General features: G+C 41.8%; 1 protein-coding gene across 2 annotated transcripts in view; it reads right to left on the bottom strand.

Moving 5' to 3' along the window:
- Window positions 1-3881: 3881 nt before the first annotated feature.
- Window positions 3882-18864, bottom strand: part of SLC48A1 (solute carrier family 48 member 1) — a 31149-nt gene continuing 16166 nt past the window's right edge. For both annotated transcript variants that reach the window (XM_070741020.1, XM_070741021.1), the window contains exons 2-3: window positions 9322-9489; window positions 3882-7160 (exon numbers count right to left, since the gene is read on the bottom strand). In XM_070741020.1, the coding sequence (XP_070597121.1) occupies window positions 7024-7160; window positions 9322-9489 (305 nt within the window). In that variant the 3' untranslated portion in view covers window positions 3882-7023. The remainder of the gene's footprint in view (window positions 7161-9321; window positions 9490-18864) is intronic.

The following is an 18864-nucleotide window of genomic DNA, read 5'->3' as shown; positions in this document are numbered from 1 at the left end:
TGGGCACCGCCATTTTTTAAAAATTTTTGGTGACTTGTTCTGTGTTTGGATGGCTTCTCCTCTTCCGTTGCTTGAAAAAGAGCCGCCCGATCCCACGTTAATACTGACCTTTATTTTTTTACCTGAAGCACAGCTGTTCATCTCCTCAGCTGTGTTTCGGGCTGAATCCTGCTACTGAGCATGTGCGAAAGTGAAATTGCACGTGGGGAGCGCGCAAAACATCACAATGTGAATCGGTGGCGAAGGAAAGTGGAAGCCAACCCTGGTTACCATCTATACCAGTTTCAGGAGCTGCCCTGGTTTTCTTCTTTCAAAGACAGGGTTTGCAGATCTGCAGCCCCTCTCAACACACTTTTGGAATAATCTATTTTTTAATCTATTTTTTAAAAAAATCTATTTCAAATTTTTGAGAAGCATCAGCTGGAGAACACTGCTGAATGAAGAGCTGAATGGGAGGATTCCATCACCTGGACCACTGGTGACTGTAGGATGGAACTGAAATCCGTTTAAAGACCTTGATCTTCCATCAGGTTGCTTGGTCTGCCTTGCTTCCTGCACTATTTCAGGCATTTTATCCCTGCACTTCCTAAATTATCTGGCTCCAGACTTGTCCTTCATGAATTCCAAAATTTCACAGAATGGCTCCAGTTCTGTGCTGGTGTCACGCCACAAATCCTTTCTTGGTTGAAGTGTGGTTGAATTAGACCCAAGCCTCCAATTGGTTAGAAACATGAAAACTATTCCGTGTACATAGGAATGCCTTTCTAAACTGGTAAATGTGTCCTTCATTACTCTTGCATCAAAAGACATGAGCTCATGGGCTACAATTGATTTAATCTGTGGCTATAAAGTCATTTGAATCATGGTACTTAATAGATCATTTGAATTTCAAGGAACAACTTAAAACAATAGGTTGGGACTTTGGCTATAAAACTCTCACCGATCTCTCTCACACTTTTGTATAATTTGTTTCCTGTCTCTGGAAATCATTCCAGAATATTTACATTCATCTTCATTACATTTCTTTCTTCAAGAGCGTCTTCCATCGTACCATCTGCACTATTTTACCAAAAATAAAAAATTTGGGGGGGGGGGGGGGGATTGAAAATCCATTACTCTTAAATACTGCCAAGAAACAATTACTGGAGTCTCATTTTGGTATTTCAGTTAACTTGAGATTTCTTAACCCTAATGCACTGTTATTTTTGCAGCACAAGCAAGGAGGAAATAACTCTTCAAAATAGAAATACAAGAAAGGTAGTGGGTCACTACTACCACAGATCAATGTTTCCACAGATCAATGTTTCTTAAATTGTAGTCCTAGGATCCCTAGGAATCCCCTAAGATCCACTCAGACATCCACAAAATCAAAAATTGACAGTCTATATTGAAAAATAATACAATCTTACGAATCCATCCAATAATGATGAGATGCAGTAGTGCAACGAATGGGTTAATTTTAATTATGATAAATATTGAGAAATATAACAGGTACCAAAAAAAGAGCTGTTTTTAGATCCTTTGTTATTTTTAAAAGTGGGGAAGAATCCTAAGAGAGAGAAAAAGCCTGATGAATCTTGGTGGCGCAGTGGTTAGAGTGCAGTACTGCAAACTGCTTCTGCTGACTGCTAGGTACAGTTCACCAGTTCAAATCTCACCAGGCTCAAGATTGACTCAGCTTTCCATCCTTCCAAGGTGGGTAAAATGAGGACCCAGGTTGTTGGGGGTAATATGCTGATTCTGTAAACTGCTTATATAGAGTGCTGGTGAGACCACATTTGGAATACTGTGTTCAGTTCTGGAGACCTCACCTACAAAAAGATAGACGGGCTACAAGAATGGTGGAAGGTCTTAAGCATAAAACGTATCAGGAAAGACTTAATGAATTCAATCTGTATAGTCTGGAGGACAGAAGGAAAAGGGGGGACATGATCGAAACATTTAAATATGTTAAAGGGTTAAATAAGGTTCAGGAGGGAAGTGTTTTTAATAGGAAAGTGAACACAAGAACAAGGGGACACAATCTGAAGTTAGTTGGGGGAAAGATCAAAAGCAACATGAGAAAATATTATTTCACTGAAAGAGTAGTAGATCCTTGGAACAAATTTCCAGCAGACGTGGTTGGTAAATCCACAGTAACTGAATTTAAACATGCCTGGGATAAACATATATCCATCCTAAGATAAAATACAGGAAATAGTATAAGGGCAGACTAGATGGACCATGAGGTCTTTTTCTGCCATCAGTCTTCTATGTTTCTATGAGAGGGCTGTAAAACCACTGTGAAGTGGTTTATAAGTCTAAGCGCTATTGTTATTGATAAAAATAAACATGGCACAGATCATTGCTGACTGGTTTAAGAGAACGAAACTTCTGAAAAACCATCCCTGCTATTCCTTTTCTGATGTAATGTGGCTTTTGATGCTGGGAAAGGATATACATTACTGTATATATGTATGTATTTGATTAATATACCAGCCCACTTAACAATTCTGTGTAGCTGAACTTGGCAAAACAATGCATCGTAAGAGACCCAGCATCTTATAACAAACTAGGCACTGAAGTTCACCAGGATCTGGAGGTTACTCCTCAACCTGTTGACCCCCGTGCTATATAGAAAACCAGGATATTATCTAGTCATTCCTGTGTTTAATAAAGCCACAGAGTTCAGCCTTCCCAATCCCCATCCAAACAATGAGGCTAATAAGATAACACTAAACAACATTTCTGAACTTGGCCAGTGAGTGTGTATGTAATGTATAGGCAGGAATGGACTTTGTACATTTTTTTACCAGTTTCAGTATTTTTTCCGTTCAAAAAGTGTATATTGCTCAAAAAAACAAAGGGAACACTCAAATAAAATATCCTAGATATGAATGAATGAAATATTCTCATTGAATACTTTGTTCTGTACAAATTTGAATGTGCACAACAGCATGTGAAATTGATTGTCAACCAGTGTTGCTTCCTAAGTGGACAGTTTGATTTCACAGAAGTTTGATCTATTTGGAGTTATATTGTGTTATTTAAGTGTTCCCTTTATTTTTTTTGAGCAGTGTATATCTTGCCTGTAGAAAGGTTGAGATCTCAGATTACTCATACTCTAGTGGAAATTTACATCACAGGCCTATGAGGGAACAGAGTAGAAATCTAGTCAGGTTACACCTGATCTGAGACCTGATAGGCAACATACTCAAGAATTTTGAAATTATAAACATTGCGGGCATAGCGTTCAGGAAGAATTTCCTTTCCTTCTTGAGTATTCCCCCACCCCCATTACTCCACCCCTAACTGAAACTAGCTTACATGTAGAATTGTATCTCTATAAGTCTACTCGCCATTCTCCTGAGTAGTGGTAGGTGTAGAACATGGGCCCTCAAACTACAGCCCACGGATCGCATGTGGCCCACCAAAGCCATTAATCTGGCCCACACAGGACCACAAGGCTGCCCCGCCCACATCACCCCGCCCACCCTTTGGCCGGGCTCAGGACTTACCTTTGGCTGGAACTGAAAGGTAAGTCCAACAATTTTGGCCTGCAGAAACGTTCTGGATCGGGGAAAGTGAAAAACAAGGCGCACAGATGCCCCAGGAGGCCAAAAATGGCCTGTTTTTCATCTCTCCCAGAGAAAGAGAGAGAGAGACAGAGAGAGAGAGAAAGAAGAGAGAGAGAGAGCGGGGGAGAGACAGAAAGAGAGAGAAAGAGATTTCTCAAGCTCCTTGGGGCTGAGAAGAATTGTTGCAAAACTGAATTTTCTGAAGTGGACCACTAGACTACTAAACAATTGAAAAAATCATCTAGTAAAAGGAAAAGTCAACCAAAAGAGCAATATGCAAACAAAAGCAATTAAAATACCCCCAAGAGCAAAACAAATTAAAAGTTTAATTTGTGTGCATTGTTTAATGAACTGTTAATGGGCCATGCCCACCTAGTCACATGACCTGGCCGCATCCACCCAGCCGGTCCGGGCCCCCAACAGTCTGAGGAACCATGAATTGGCCCCATTTAAATAAAATTTGAGGACCCCTAGTCTAGAATCACCTTAGAAATGAAGGGCAATCTCATGGCTCCCAAGAAATAATGATGGGTATCAAAAGCAATGATGGCCTATATTTGTACAGGTAGTCCTTGATTTACAGCTATTTGTTTAAGGACCATTCAAAGTTACAATGGGCCTGATAAAAGAGACAATTAGTCCTCCCCACAACTCTTGCAGCATCCTCAAGACCACATGAACAAAATTTGGGCATTTGGAATGTATTTATGATATTTGCAGCATTCCGGGATCATTTGATCGCCATCTGTGATCTTCCCAGCCAGTTTCTGACAAGTAAAACACAATGGGGAAAAGTTTGATTTGCTTAATGGCTTTTAGCGATTTGCTTTAACAACTGCAGCAGGAAAGGCCGTAAAATTGGGTGTGATTCACTTAACAACTGCCCTAGCAACATAAATTCTGGTCCCAATTGTAGTTGTTGAGGGCTACCTATACCAGTTTACTCAACACTTCTCCCCATCATATCTGGATACTTTCAGCATCTGTCTTGTACTTAAGAGATTCACCTACATGCTCTTGGTTTTCCTCTGCAAACAGAAAGAGACTTTTAAATTGTGGTGTTTTTTTCATTTTATTTTATTAATAAGAAAAAATGGCATGCAAACATCCTTCACCTGGGTGAACCATTTTCCTGTCACATACCTATTGCACATGGAGAGGAGAAAGCAAAACACAAAACATAACTTATCATTTGAGTTTCAGCAGGAATGAAACAGTGAGATTAACAAGAGTGGATGAAGGCGGGTCCTCTGCATACTTAAAAGCAGCAAGGACACAAAAGCCCATCTTCTCCACTGCTTGGCATCAGGCTGGTTACCTTTTTCTTCACCTTAACCTCCCTAGTAAATAATCTTTTACTATGTTACTACCTTTGTTCTTTGGAGGACATTTTGAACCCAATAGATCTGTTCTAATACTCTTAAATTGCCCATGAAGATTTGGTGTCCCTGAATTAATCAAATCCCTTTTGTGACATTGGAAAAAAAGTTCCGAGAAATCTGATCCCTGCAGTGTGGATCACCAATCCTGATGAAAGTACCATGTGGCATATTTGACAAACAGGATGGCATTTAAAGCCTGAGAAGTTTTGTCAATAAACTTGAAACATCTCTCTGATCTGTATCCCAGTTCTTCCTGACATATTAGGAACAATTGAGTTGGCCACAGCTGCCTGTTTAGAGATCATTCTATATAAAGGTTTATGCAGTGTTTCTCATCCTTGGCAGTTTCAACATCAACTCCCAGAATTCCCCAGTCAACATGATGGCTGGAGAATTCTGGGAGTTGAAGTCCTCACATCTTCAAATTACCGAGGTTGAGAAATATTGGTCTGCACATTTAACGGGGAAAGATACAGAAGTTTAAAAGTCAGGTTGTCCTCTATAATTCTGCATTCAAATTAAGGTTCGTCCAGATTTCAATAATCTATCCTTTGGGTGGAGGACAAGTGTTAGCCTCAAGGCAATGCCAAGGGCTCTTAGAGTAGGGCAGAAAGACAAAAACTTCAAGGATTGCACATCCCGTTGTAAGCAAAAAGAGGAAAAAATAGGTGAAGGAGGAACAGTGCAACACATCCCCGTTCAAACACATCCACTGTATAACCACTGAAACGTTTTAAGTGAAATTACAATGGCCAAAATGTGTCCAAGTGAGGCAAAGAGATCCCCAAGTCACTATTTCTTCCCATCACGTGGCACCCACCCCACTTCTTCAACTTTTATCTCACACAAACTTGACTTAACTCAACAAAGCGTTTGATTAAAACAAAAGTGTCTTTTTGTGAATTAATTTATGTGCCGCAAAAAGTGCATCCACTGAAGGGATGGACCATCTCATTGGCCAACAGTCCAACTTATTCAACCCTGAATTCCTATTCAACCAGAAGTAAAAATAAAGTGTGGCAGTCCCAGTCTTCAAGAATTAGACAACACAGTTGACTCCAAAGAATGAATTGGCTTCCTCATTCCTAAAATATTTCAGTTGTTCACTTTATAAAATATTAGTTTTAGACTAAAAAAAAAAGCAAAGTGCTGTGTAGATAAGGGCATTATGGAGAAGGATCTCAGACCTTCCAGATATTTTTGAAGACCAGATCATAGTATTCACCACCTCTAGCAGAGACTGTTGGCAGCTGTAATTAATAACACCTGGAAATCTCTAAGTCCCTGCCCATGTTCATCAGGTAGCTACAGGTGAAGGGGAAATATCTGGATAGGAATGTTATTTTCCTTCTTCACCTACGTGGTCACTTTCAAAACTGCAAGTGCCTTTGCAACAGTATTTAGTTTTGCCTAACTCAAAGAAACATCCATCATGACAATTTAAGACTGGCAAGAGAGAGAGAGAGGGGAAAAAAGAAGTGCAGAGTTTTGTTCACAACATACATTTCTTGTCCCCAAACTGTGATCACCAACACCAGCAGCACATACAAAAGCCACCTCACCAAAGCGCCAGGGAAGGAGGAAAGCTTGCTTTAAAAAAGTTGTTTTAAAATGGATTCATACCTTGAGCTATAAAAATACATCTGTATGAAAGAAGTACAAATCAATCCTTGCTTTACGGGACTGGACCACAGACTTTGCCCCTGCCCCCGCCCCAAAAGGAGGAGTTGCTTCTCATTAAAGAAAAACAAAACAACTATGAAAAAATGCCATAGGTCATCATAGCCGTTAAGAGACTTGGGACAAAAACTCAGGTCCTGCTAGACATCTTGAGACATCCATTCAAACAACGAAGTCTTCGTGAATGATGAGCGCACACGGACAAATAGAGCTAGTCAAAAGGGCAAATGACTGGACAAAAGCAATTAGGAAGCAAAGAAAATGCAGAAGCAGGTCAAGCCACCTGCTGTCTGTTTCTTTCAGCCGCCTTCTGGCCAACCCCTTGCCTCCAACTGTCAATCAGATGAACCACAGCCTTCCTTGACCCTTCAAGTCTTTCTCTGATGGAACCGATATCCAGGAGCTCAGAAGTCACTCAGAATGCTGATGTCTGCAAACTCCTTCTTGTACCGGTGGGAGTATAAGCCGAGGAGGAAAGCCCATTTGAGAGAAAGGATGCTCCAGATGCAGGAGAGGTAGTAACTCTGCGGATCTGTGAAAGCTGGGAAGAACAAGCAAATTGTAGCATCTGATTAAGGGGGAAGAAGTAGTACAGCTCCAGTGTTGATTACCTTGTTCACCAGGTTCATTACTTCCAATAGCCACCCAGAGTATTTATTATTTATTTATTTTTATTTAATTTATTTAATTTGACTTCTATGCCGCCCAATATTGAAGGACGCAGGGCGGGTCACAATAATATAAAATTACCCTATAAAATTACAAACAATGGTAAAAAGAAGTCAAGAAAAACCCTAATTAAAAACTTGTAGAACAACTCAATAACACACATACATTCCAATTAATATAATAATAATAATAATAATAATAATAATAGTAGTAGTAGTAATAATAATAATAATAATAATAATAATAATAATAATAATAATAATAATAAATTAGATTTGTATGCCACCCCTCTCTGAAGACTCGGAGCATCTGTTGTTGAACAATGATCTAAGTAAGTGATGGTGAACCTTTTTTCCCTTGGGTGACAGAAGTGTGTGCGTGCACTATTGCACATGCGTGAGTGCCCACACACCTAATGCAATACCTCTTCCACACATCCTGCCCCCTGCACATGTGCACATGACCAGTAATGGGCAGCCAACATTTTTACTGCCACACTGTGGGTGTGGCTTATTTTGTGGGTGTGACTTAATGGTCATGTGACCGGGTAGGAGTGGCTTGCCGGCCATGTGACCAGGTAGGAGTGGCTTGAATGATCATCATCGTTCAAGTGAACTGTTAAGTCCTTGACTTACAACCTTACTAGTGTTGCTCACTGGGGTGACAATTTGCTTCGCGTTTCCCGCACTCTCCTTCCTGGGTCACCCCCCTGCCTCAGGCTGGGTAGTTAGGCGAACAGATGCTGTCAGAAGCATAAATGCTACCAGCGCTGCTTCCACCCACACCTTCTGCTTTCACCTCAGGTGGGAGGTGGCGGCGTGACACTGGAGGGAAGCTGGGCAGGAGAGAGGGAAGCTCGTCCGAGGCCAGGAAAGAGGAAAAAAGCAAGGAGTGCAGCAGCAGCAGCAGCAGCAGGGGGAAAAAGGAGAGCAGAGCTGAGACCAGTAATTCAGGAAGCGACTGCCGCCGATCAGCTGGAGCTGCGCACGCATTTGCATTTTCGCCGGTGGAACTATGTTCCACCCCGTCCTGCCTGCTGCCAACCACTGCACGCAACCCCACCCTCCGTTTTGGCCTCACATCCCAAAACAGCAGTGAGAGATGGGAAAAGCCTCCTATCCCCAAACACAGCTGTGGGTGGTGGTGGTGAAAGCCTCCCATTTCCAAATGGAGCTGGGAGGTGGCAAAGCCTTGCGTGGCCAAACCGCACTGGGACGCTGTCGTGTGATGGGTCGAGCTCTCATCACTCACTCCAGTTTCTGTCGACCCAGCAGTTTGAAAGTGGGTGACTGTATGTAGATAAATAGATACCACTTTGGTGGACAACTTAACAGGGACATGAAAGGACATCCTCTGGGCAACGATGAAGTCATAAGAAGCTAATCCTTTCAACTCAAAAGCACCTTGGTGCTTATAACATAAGAGTGAATGATAAGACAGTAATAAGCAATAAGGCAATCTCCAAGCCTTTTTGAGGATCTACTGATCTACCACCCCTGGACTCCCCTCTCATGGGAGGCACATGGTATTCAAGCATTATTGTGTAGAACCAAGTAGAATTAAAAGTAACCCTGGTGGATCCAATCTTGAACTTGAGAAAGTGGATCTACAAGTACACAATGGCTCGAGCAAACAATTGAAAGGCTGTTGTATTGGGATTCCAGCTCATTTTTAAGCTTTTGCACCTACTCCTAATTTTAGCAAATGATCCTTAAATGCTGAGGTTTTTAAACTTAGGAGTAGGGAATCTGATGCTGCTGAATTACAATTCTGATAATCTTTGAATACTGACCATGTCAACTGGGATTGATGGGGAGTCTAACATTGTCCGGAGGGTCCTATTCTTTGCAGACAGAATGTGGTTAAACTGTCTGATGGATTATATAAATGAGGAGGAGGGAGAATGGGAGTAGATTTCATGGTTGTCACAAAATTGGCTCTCCCTCCTTTTTGGGTGGGTGGGTGCACAGTGAGGGGGCTGCCCAGATCTGCTAGTGTTAAGACTTCCAAAGAGAACCAAATTATGGACTTACATTGCTTCTTCATGATGGCCAGGGCCAGGAATGTGCAGAATCCCACCATGGAAAGGATGCCAAAGAAAATGCCAACACACATGAAGAACCTCAGGCCTTTCAACCAAGTCCTCCAATAGTCCTGCATATACATCACGTGCGTGATTAGGGCCCAGAGTGCCAAGACACCTACATGAAACAAGAGAGAAAGAGATTAAAAATGAGCATGTAAACTCCAGAGTGGGATCAGCAACTTTAACCAGCAGGTTTCTGCAATTTCCTTTAGGTCAAGGTGGCTTCTGACTCTTAAATAAATAAATAAATATAATAATAATAATAATAATAATAATAATAATAATAATAATAATAATACTGGAACTTGTGCCGGAACTACCATTTACCAGTGGCAAAGAACTGGTGGGATCATAAGCCCGAAAAAGGGGTCGAAAATGAGCAAGCAATACTACTGTGGGACTTCCAACTTCAGACTGACTGAATTCTGAAGCATAACACACCAGACATCGTGATCGTGGAGAAAAAGAAAGCATGGATCATCGACATCGCAATCCCAGGAGACAGCAGAATTGAGGAGAAGCAGCTAGAGAAATTAGTGAAGTACGAAGATCTAAAAATCGAGCTGCAATGACTCTGGCATAAGCCAGTGAAAGTGGTCCCAGTGGTACTTGGCACGCTGGGCGCAGTACCAAAGGATCTCAGCGGACATTTGAAAACCATCGGAATTGACAAAATCTCCATCTGTCAATTGGAAAAGGCCGCTTCACTGGGATCGGCAAACATAATTCGCCGCTACATCACGCAGTCCTAGGTGCTTGGGAAGCGCCCGACTGGTGATGAAATACGAAATCCAGCATAGTGATCTCGTTTGCTGTGTTGTACTGACATAATAATAATAATAATAATAATAATAATAATAATAATAATAATAATAATAATAACAACAACAATAACAACAACAATAACAACAATAATAAGGGGCAGCATACAAATCTAATAAATTAAATTAAATTAAATTAGATAACTTTTCAGCACTATAATCAAAGGTCGTATTCAGACGATTCTGGTGAACTGGTAGCGGAAATTTCGAGTAGTTCAGAGAACCGGCAAATACAACCTCTGGCTGGCCCCTCCCCCATCTATTTTCTGCCTTCAGAGTACCAGCTTCTCGGCTGGGTCTTCTTTTTTTGTCCTGAATAGGGGGACGCAGTTGGAAAGCAGCTTAGTGGGGTGGGGAGGAAATGGGGATTTTGCAGTATCTTTTCCCTGCTGCGCCCACCAAGCCACGCTCACATAACCAGGAGTGAATCCCACCACTGATATAATTAGGCCCATTTTCCATGTTCTGTGGACAATGGGGGAGCAGCCCCATCTAATTTAGCAAAAGTCAGACATCAGAGCTGTGCAGTGCTTCGTTTCCAATACCAAAAAAGTGCCAGAGTATATGTATGCTGGGGGTGGAAGTGGGGCTCTGTGACTCTTTAAAGCAGCTGTGTCTTTGGTTGACAACTTCAGCAACTAACTCAAACTGGAGAAAATTTAGCATCTTTCAAATATGATACGTCCCAACCCTTCCATTCAACCTACTTATTGGCCATTGTTGCTGAGTAAAAAGAGCAGAGATCGATATATCTGGAGATGCCTGGGAGCTAAAACATCCTCTTAATCACAGGTATTGCCGTTGTTTAACTTCCGGTAAATATAGTTTCAGATTTCACTGACCCAAACAAACCAGATTTGCCCTCTGGTGGTTAAAAAAAAAGTTTGCTATAAACAACAGGCAGCAGCTGGAATAAGGAGCAGCTGAAAGTTGGAGAGTATATACAACACTTGTATATATGGAATATACAGTACAATATGAATCTCAACAGATGGTAACAATGTTGGCTAACGTTGGTGATGAACGAACTAAGCGGGACCAGATCTGGTTAGCATTTGGATGGGAGAAATAATAGAAAATTCCAAGGCTAGAACTGAGAAATTTGGAGGGGAAAAACTTCTGGAAGAACACAATGGCGAGGTACTTCTATTTTATTCCGCTGCCAAGAAAACTGCTTGAATGCATGAAGTCATCACAAACCGACCTTGATTTATCTTTTATTTTATTCAAATCTGGAAGAACAAAAAGTCCAGGAAAGACAGCCTGTGCTTTATAGAGATGGAGAGCTGCAAATCAGAGTGCAGAAGCCACAATGCAAGGGAGGATACTTTGCAAAATGAGATGCACCAAGACCTCCAAAGCAAGGGCTGGAAGCAGCTATGCTTCTAAGAAGAGCAGTGCTGGATCACACCGGAAACCGGATGCCGAGAGAAGGCCTGCTTCGATTAGATTAGATTAATTGGATTTATATGCCACCCCTCTCCGCAGACTTGGGGCGGCTCACAACAATGGTAAAAAAACAGTACATAGTAACAAATCTAATATTTAAAAATCTAAATTACAGTTTTAGATTAAAAAGTCCAAAAAAGAAACGCCAATATATAAAAAAACAACACACAATCAAATCATACACAAAAAATACATGGGCAAGGGGGAGATGTTTCAATTCCCCCATGCCTGACGGCAGAGGTGAGTTTTAAGAAGTTTACGAAAGGCAGGGAGGGTGGGGGCAATCCTGATCTCTGGGGGGAGCTGGTTCCAGAGGGTCAGAGCCACCACAGAGAAGGCTCTTCCCCTGGGTCCCGCCAGACGACATTGTTTAGTTGACGGGACCCGGAGAAGGCCAGCTCTGTGGGACCTAACCGGTCGCTGGGATTCGTGCGGCAGAAGGCGGTCTCGCAGATATCCTGGTCCGATGCCATGAAGGGCTTTATAGGTCATAACCAACACTTTGAATTGTGACCGGAAATTGATCGGCAGCCAAAGCAGATTGCAGAGTGTTGGAGTAACATGGGCATACTTAGAGAAGCCCATGATTGCTCTCGCAGATGCATTCTGCACGATCTGAAGTTTTCGAACACTGTTCAAAGGTAGGCCCACGTAGAGAGAATTACAGTAGTCGAGCCTCGAGGGGATGAGGGCATGAGTGACTGTGAGCAGTGACTCCCGGTCCAAATAGGGCCACAACTGGTACACCAGGCGAACCTGGGCAAACGCCCCCCTCGCCACAGCTGAAAGGTGTTTCTCTAATGTGAGCTGTGGATCGAGGAGGACACCCAAGTTGTGGACCCTCTCTGAGGGGGTCAGTACTTCCCCCCCCCCAGGGTAATGAACGGACAGATGGAGTTGTCCTTGGGAGGGAAAACCCACAGCCACTCTGTCTTATCAGGGTTGAGTTTGAGTCTGTTGACACCCATCCAGGCCCCAACAGCCTCCAGGCACCAGCACATCACTTCCACTGCTTCATTGACTGGACATGGGGTGGAGATGTACAGCTGGGTATCATCAGATAGGCACGCAGTGGCACCCATGCATTTATGATGAGCCACGGTGGCGCAGTGGTTAGAATGCAGTACTGCAGGTGGCTTCTATTGACTGCCTGCTGCCTGTAATTGGGCAGTTCAACTCTCACCAGGCTCAAGGTTGACTCAGCTTTCCATCCTTCCAAGGTAGGTAAAAATGAGGACCCAGATTGTTGGGGGCAATAGGCTGACTCTGTAAACTGCTTAGAGAAGGCTATAAAGCAGTATACAAGTGCTATTTCCATTGCTATTGCTATGAACCTCAGGGACTGATACCAGACACACTGGGAACCACTGAGGGCCTGGCTGGCAGCATCTTAAAGAGAAAAACAACAACCCTAAGATCTGTTTTTCTCTTCCCAAAACCTTTTTTGGGAAGTGGTGTGGGATTTCCTGCTTAAGCAGGGGACTAGAACAGAGGTCACCAACCTTTTGGACCTCAGGGACCACTAAATTCATAATTTCAAAGCCTGCGGACACCTAAATGTGATCTGCCTTATGACTGGCTGGGTGGGCGTGGCTAGGTGGTCATGTGACTGGATGGGCCTGGTCAATTTAATGTCACTCGCTGGCCTCTACTTGCCTCTCTCCTCTCAGCCACTCCTCACCTGCCTGCCTGGACTTCTTAGGGTTTCAACAGGAAGCAGTTGTTGGAGCTAAACAGCCACCACAAGAAAGAGTTGGCAAAAGAGTTCAAATTGGATCTGACCAAGAAGGAGGCTCATCAGAAGCACCTGACTGAGGACTCCAAGCAGAGGGAAGACCTAAGGCAGTGCAAGGCCAGGTACCGGTGCCTGTAGGCTGTGGGCTGAGATGTCAGCCAGTTTCAGGCCATGGTGTATTGTTATTGCATGAGGGATGTCTGCATGTAGCTATAACAAATTCCTTCTAGGTTGTCAAGGCCATCCTTTGTCTTTGCACTCCTGCACCTTCATGGAAGGAGATGAGAGTTGCTACCAAGTTGGCAGATGGAGATTGGTCAATGTGATGGACTTGGGGGTGGGAGGACAAGAGCTTCAACTATATGGGACTTCAGATTCAGGTTTCTGCCAGATGTCTCTGCTAATAAATTGAAACTTTGAGGAACACTTTGACTTGGACCTTGATATAATTTCCAGTGCTATTTGGAACCCTGATAAGGTGCAGTTCCACTGGAACAAGGCCCTCTCGCCACCAGCAGCACTTCCCTACAGCCTTTGCCCAAAACCCCGCACTAGGAGGCCAAGGCGGACCCCAAGTCAGAATTTCTGCCCCCCCTCTAACCTGCACACAAAGACCCCAAGGGGAGTGACTCTCTGCAGCAACACAAGCGTTCATTGCACATATCTAGCCCAAGGGCTGCAGATTGACTGTAATATAAAAAAATGCAAATAATTTTTGTGCAGACCACCAAAGTTTTCTCAGAGACCACCACTGGTCCACAGACCACTAGTTGGGGACCACTGGGACTAGAAAATGTCCAGGTTCCCTTCCAACTCTTTTATTCTAAGGAATTACCAGGGTTCTTTTGTACATATGAAGCTAACTCCTGAAAATGTGGCTGTGCTGGGAGATAAGTTGCCTCGATCTGTCCCTACTTGTCACCAGAGATGAGCCCAACTGGGGGGAGGAATCTTTACTTTCATCACCCCTTTAAGAAATCAGCAGCAGCTGTTACAGGTCTGCACCAGTGGGAATGCATCAAGATCTCTAAAAGAGCACAGAAATAAAACTAACAAGTAGAGAGCATAGTGTTAACACCCACACAGTGCAAGTCTATTTGCAAATCTTTAAGGGAGTGTTTATGTGCATAAATCTATCTATAGTTAACATATGTAAACAGTTCATTTCAGATATGCAGATGAGCCGAAGGAGAATCTGCAAGGACCGAAGGTTATGGAACACAACCCACAGTTCCGTTATTAGCAATTGTTGGCAAATGCATTGGGAGCCACCTTCTTTTAATTTTTGTGCATATATTTAAATCACACAATTAAGAGAAATAGAACTGGGGAAAAAGAACATAGGGAAAAAAGTTTGGCAAGTCATATCAAACTGAACCAAAAAGAGAAAGTAATATTAGATTATTACAGGTAGTCTTCAGCCTACAATAGTTCATATTTAGTGACTGTTTGAGGTTTACACATCACTGGAAAAAAGTGACCGATGACCATTTTTCGCACTTACGACCACTGCAGCAGCCCCATGTTCACACAATCAAAATTGGGATGCTTGACAACTGGTTCATTTTTATGATGGTTACAGTGTCCTGGGATCAGGCAATCTACTTTTGCGGCCTCAATGAGTCAGTGATGAAGCTGGGTTCACTTAGCAGCCATGTCACTAACTTAACTGCAATGATTCATTTAACAACTCTGGCCCAAAGTCATAAAATGGGGGAGAAAATCCCTTTGCAATGGTCTCACTTAGCAACAGACATTTTGGGCTCAACCGTGGTCATAAATCAAAGACTAACCTGTACAGCATATTAAAGTACTATATCTCATTGGAAGAATTCAAAAATCTTTAAATCAAATCAAAGTTCAATAATTAACAAAAGTGGCCAGGATACAGAATACAAACCGTACGCAAGAGTGAATAATTAACACAATTGCTACAAAAGAACCGAAAGAAATCTTTTTTTCAACCTGTGAATTATAGAAAAAATATGGAGGCTTTTAAAATTAACTACTATTTTAAGTAAGAAAAAGTTGACTTGGGTACCAATAGGAGCTTCCTTGCCATTTCAAAAAACCTTGTAGGGGTTTTTTGGTGTGTGTGTGTCGGAGATATGGTTTCATTTTTGTATAATATTATTTTTTATTATACAGTTTTCTTTGTTACATAGAAACATAGAAGTCTGACGGCAGAAAAAGACCTCCTGGTCCATCTAGTCTGCCCTTATACTATTTTCTGTATTTTATCTTAGGATGGATATGTGTTTATCCCAGGCATGTTTAAATTCAGTTACTGTGGATTTATCTACCACGTCTGCTGGAAGTTTGTTCCAAGGATCTACTACTCTTTCAGTAAAATAATATTTTCTCATGTTGCTTTTGATCTTTCCCCCAACTAACTTCAGATTGTGTCCCCTTGTTCTTGTGTTCACTTTCCTATTAAAAACACTTCCCTCCTGGACCTTATTTAACCCTTTAATATATTTAAATGTTTCGATCATGTCCCCCCTTTCCCTTCTATCCTCCAGACTATACAGATTGAGTTCCTTAAGTCTTTCCTGATATGTTTTATGCTTAAAACCTTCCACCATTCTTGTAGCCCGTCTTTGGACCCGTTCAATTTTGTCAATATCTTTTTGTAGGTGAGGTCTCCAGAACTGAACACAGTATTCCAAATGTGGTCTCACCAGCATTCTATATAGCGGGATCATAATCTCCCTCTTCCTGCTTGTTATACCTCTAGCTATGCAGCCAAGCATCCTACTTGCTTTCCCTACCGCCTGACTGCACTGTTCACCCATTTTGAGACTGTCAGAAATCACTACCCCTAAATCCTTTTCTTCTGAAGTATTTGCTAACACAGAACTGCCAATACAATACTCAGATTGAGGATTCCTTTTCCCCAAGTGCATTATTTTACATTTGGAAACATTAAACTGCAGTTTCCATTGCTTTGACCATTTATCTAGTAAAGCTAAATCATTTTCCATTGAACTATCCAGGGATTAAGTCCAATCTTCACTAATTTATCTATCACCTCTTTATGTGGAACCGTATCAAAGGCTTTGCTGAAGTCCAGGTAGGCAATATCCACGGCACCACCTTCATCCAACACCTTTGTGACATAGTCAAAGAAATCAATGGGATTAGTCTGACATGATTTCCCTTCAGTAAAGCCATGCTGATTTGGATCCAATAAGTTATTGTTTTTAGGTGCTGATTTATCCTCTTTTTGAGTAGAGTCTCCATCATTTTAACTACCACTGATGTCAAGCTAACTGGCCTGTAGTTACCAGCTTCTTCTCTACTGCCCTTCTTGTGGATAGACACAACACTGGCCATTCTCCAATCCTCAGGAACTTCTCCTGTTAACAAGGATTGGTTAAACAAATCAGTCAGGGGGGTAGCAATGACAGATCTGAGTTCTTTAAGAACTCTGGGGTGGATGCCATCTGGACCCATTGTCTTATTTATCTTTAATCGTTCAAGTTCTTCTAAGACATCGACTTCTAAGATCACTGGAGCTGAATCCGTACAGCTGGAAGCAATGCTATATCCCTCTATAGTATTATTTTGTAAGGTGTCTTTTGAGAAAACTGAACAGAAGTAGCTATTGAAATGGTCAGCGATCTCCTTATTCCCATTAATGCATGTATTATTCCCGGAACTAAGCTTCCTGATGCCGCAGTTTTTCTTCTTCTTATCACTAATATATCTGAAGAAGGTTTTATCCCCCTTCTTTACAGATTTGGCAATTTCTTCCTCTTTTGAGGCTTTAGCAGCATATATTATCTGTTTTGCCTCCTTCTGTCTCATTTTATACACCTCCCTATCAGCTATACTTCCAGACTCTTTATACCTCCTATAGGCAGCCTTTTTTTCATTGACTATAGCCCTTACATCATTGCTAAACCATAGCGGTTTCTTCTTCCTTTTACCTTTAGTTATTTGTCTTACATACAGTCCAGTGGCTTTTAAGATGGCCTTTTTAAATACAGTCCACTGGGTTCTCGCTCCTGCCATTTTATCCCTCCCCTTTAATTCATTATCTAAATATTCCCACATTGCATTAAAATTTGTTTTTCTGAAATCCAATACTTTGGTTGCATTATAGGATTGCTCACAATGAGTTTTTACATCAAACCACAAACATAGATGGTCACTGCAACCTAAATTTTCTCCCACCTTGACCTCTGAAACCCAATTCCCATTCGTAAAAACTAAATCTAGAATATTCTCCCCTCTAGTTGGTGTCTTAACCAGCTGTGCCAGAGCTGCTCCTGTAAAGGCCTCTACTATATTCTTACTTTTGCATGTAAGGGCACTGGGGATATTCCAGTCAACATCAGGCATGTTGAAATCACCCATAACCACAATATCTCCCTTTAGTGCCATTTGGGTAATTTCATCCACCATCTTGTTGTCATATTCCTCAGATTGCCCTGGAGGCCTATAGATCACCCCAATTCTAATGACAGAACCTTCTTTATTTTGCATGCAAATCCAGAGAGTCTCCAGATCTTGACATGTATTTTGAATTAGTGTTGTTTTTAGACTTTCTTTAACATAAATGGCTACTCCACCTCCCCTTCTCTCTATTCTATCCTTCCTATACAGTGTATATCCTGGTATGGATATTTCCCATTCATTAGAATCCTTAAACCATGTCTCAGTTATGGCAACCAGATCCAAATTATCTCTAGATATTATGGCCATTAACTCACAGAGCTTGTTGCTCAAGCTTCGAGCATTCGTGCACATTACCCGAACAACATTATTTTCATTATTAGTTTGCCCCTTATCATCAACAACTACATGTATTTTATTTGCAGCTCCCTTTTCATAAGCTTCCAAAAACTGATTTATCCTCATTGGTCGGGGACAGAAATCACCCACATCAGTTACATCTCTGTCCCCTTTACCTAGTTTAAATGCCTGTCCAAAAAAGTTCTGAATTCCTCACCGAGCACCTGGGTACCTCTGTATGATGGATGCAAACCATCCCTCTTAAACAACTCCCTATTAGACCATCTACTGACATAATGACTTACATAGCCAAAACCTTCAGCTTTACACCACTGCCTTAACCACACATTAAACTCTCTTGTTATATATAAAATTTCCATATCCATAATGGTAGTGTACTGACTGGGTATAAATACAAATAATAACTCTTATACATACAGTAGCTATCACTATTATTCTCAAAATCTATTCATCATGTTCTTCACATATCCTTATGAAACAATTTCTATTATTTAATTAGACCCTCTAATTCAGTGGTTCGGTTCTTAACCTGGGGGTCAGGACCCGTTTGGGGGTCGAATGACCGTTTCAGAGGTCGCCTAAGACCATGGAAAAAGACAAATTTCCCATAGTGTTTAAGAACTAAAGCTTCTATTCTAGTGCCTTGGAACATATTTTTACAATCTGATCAATCAGGTGTTTACACTGGGGGGGTGTCCCTCTGACCTTCCTGCCAATCAGCTTA

This window comes from Erythrolamprus reginae, chromosome 2 (assembly GCF_031021105.1).
Source record: "Erythrolamprus reginae isolate rEryReg1 chromosome 2, rEryReg1.hap1, whole genome shotgun sequence".
Taxonomy (NCBI): domain Eukaryota; kingdom Metazoa; phylum Chordata; class Lepidosauria; order Squamata; family Dipsadidae; genus Erythrolamprus; species Erythrolamprus reginae.
This window is presented reverse-complemented; position numbering and strand designations above follow the sequence as displayed.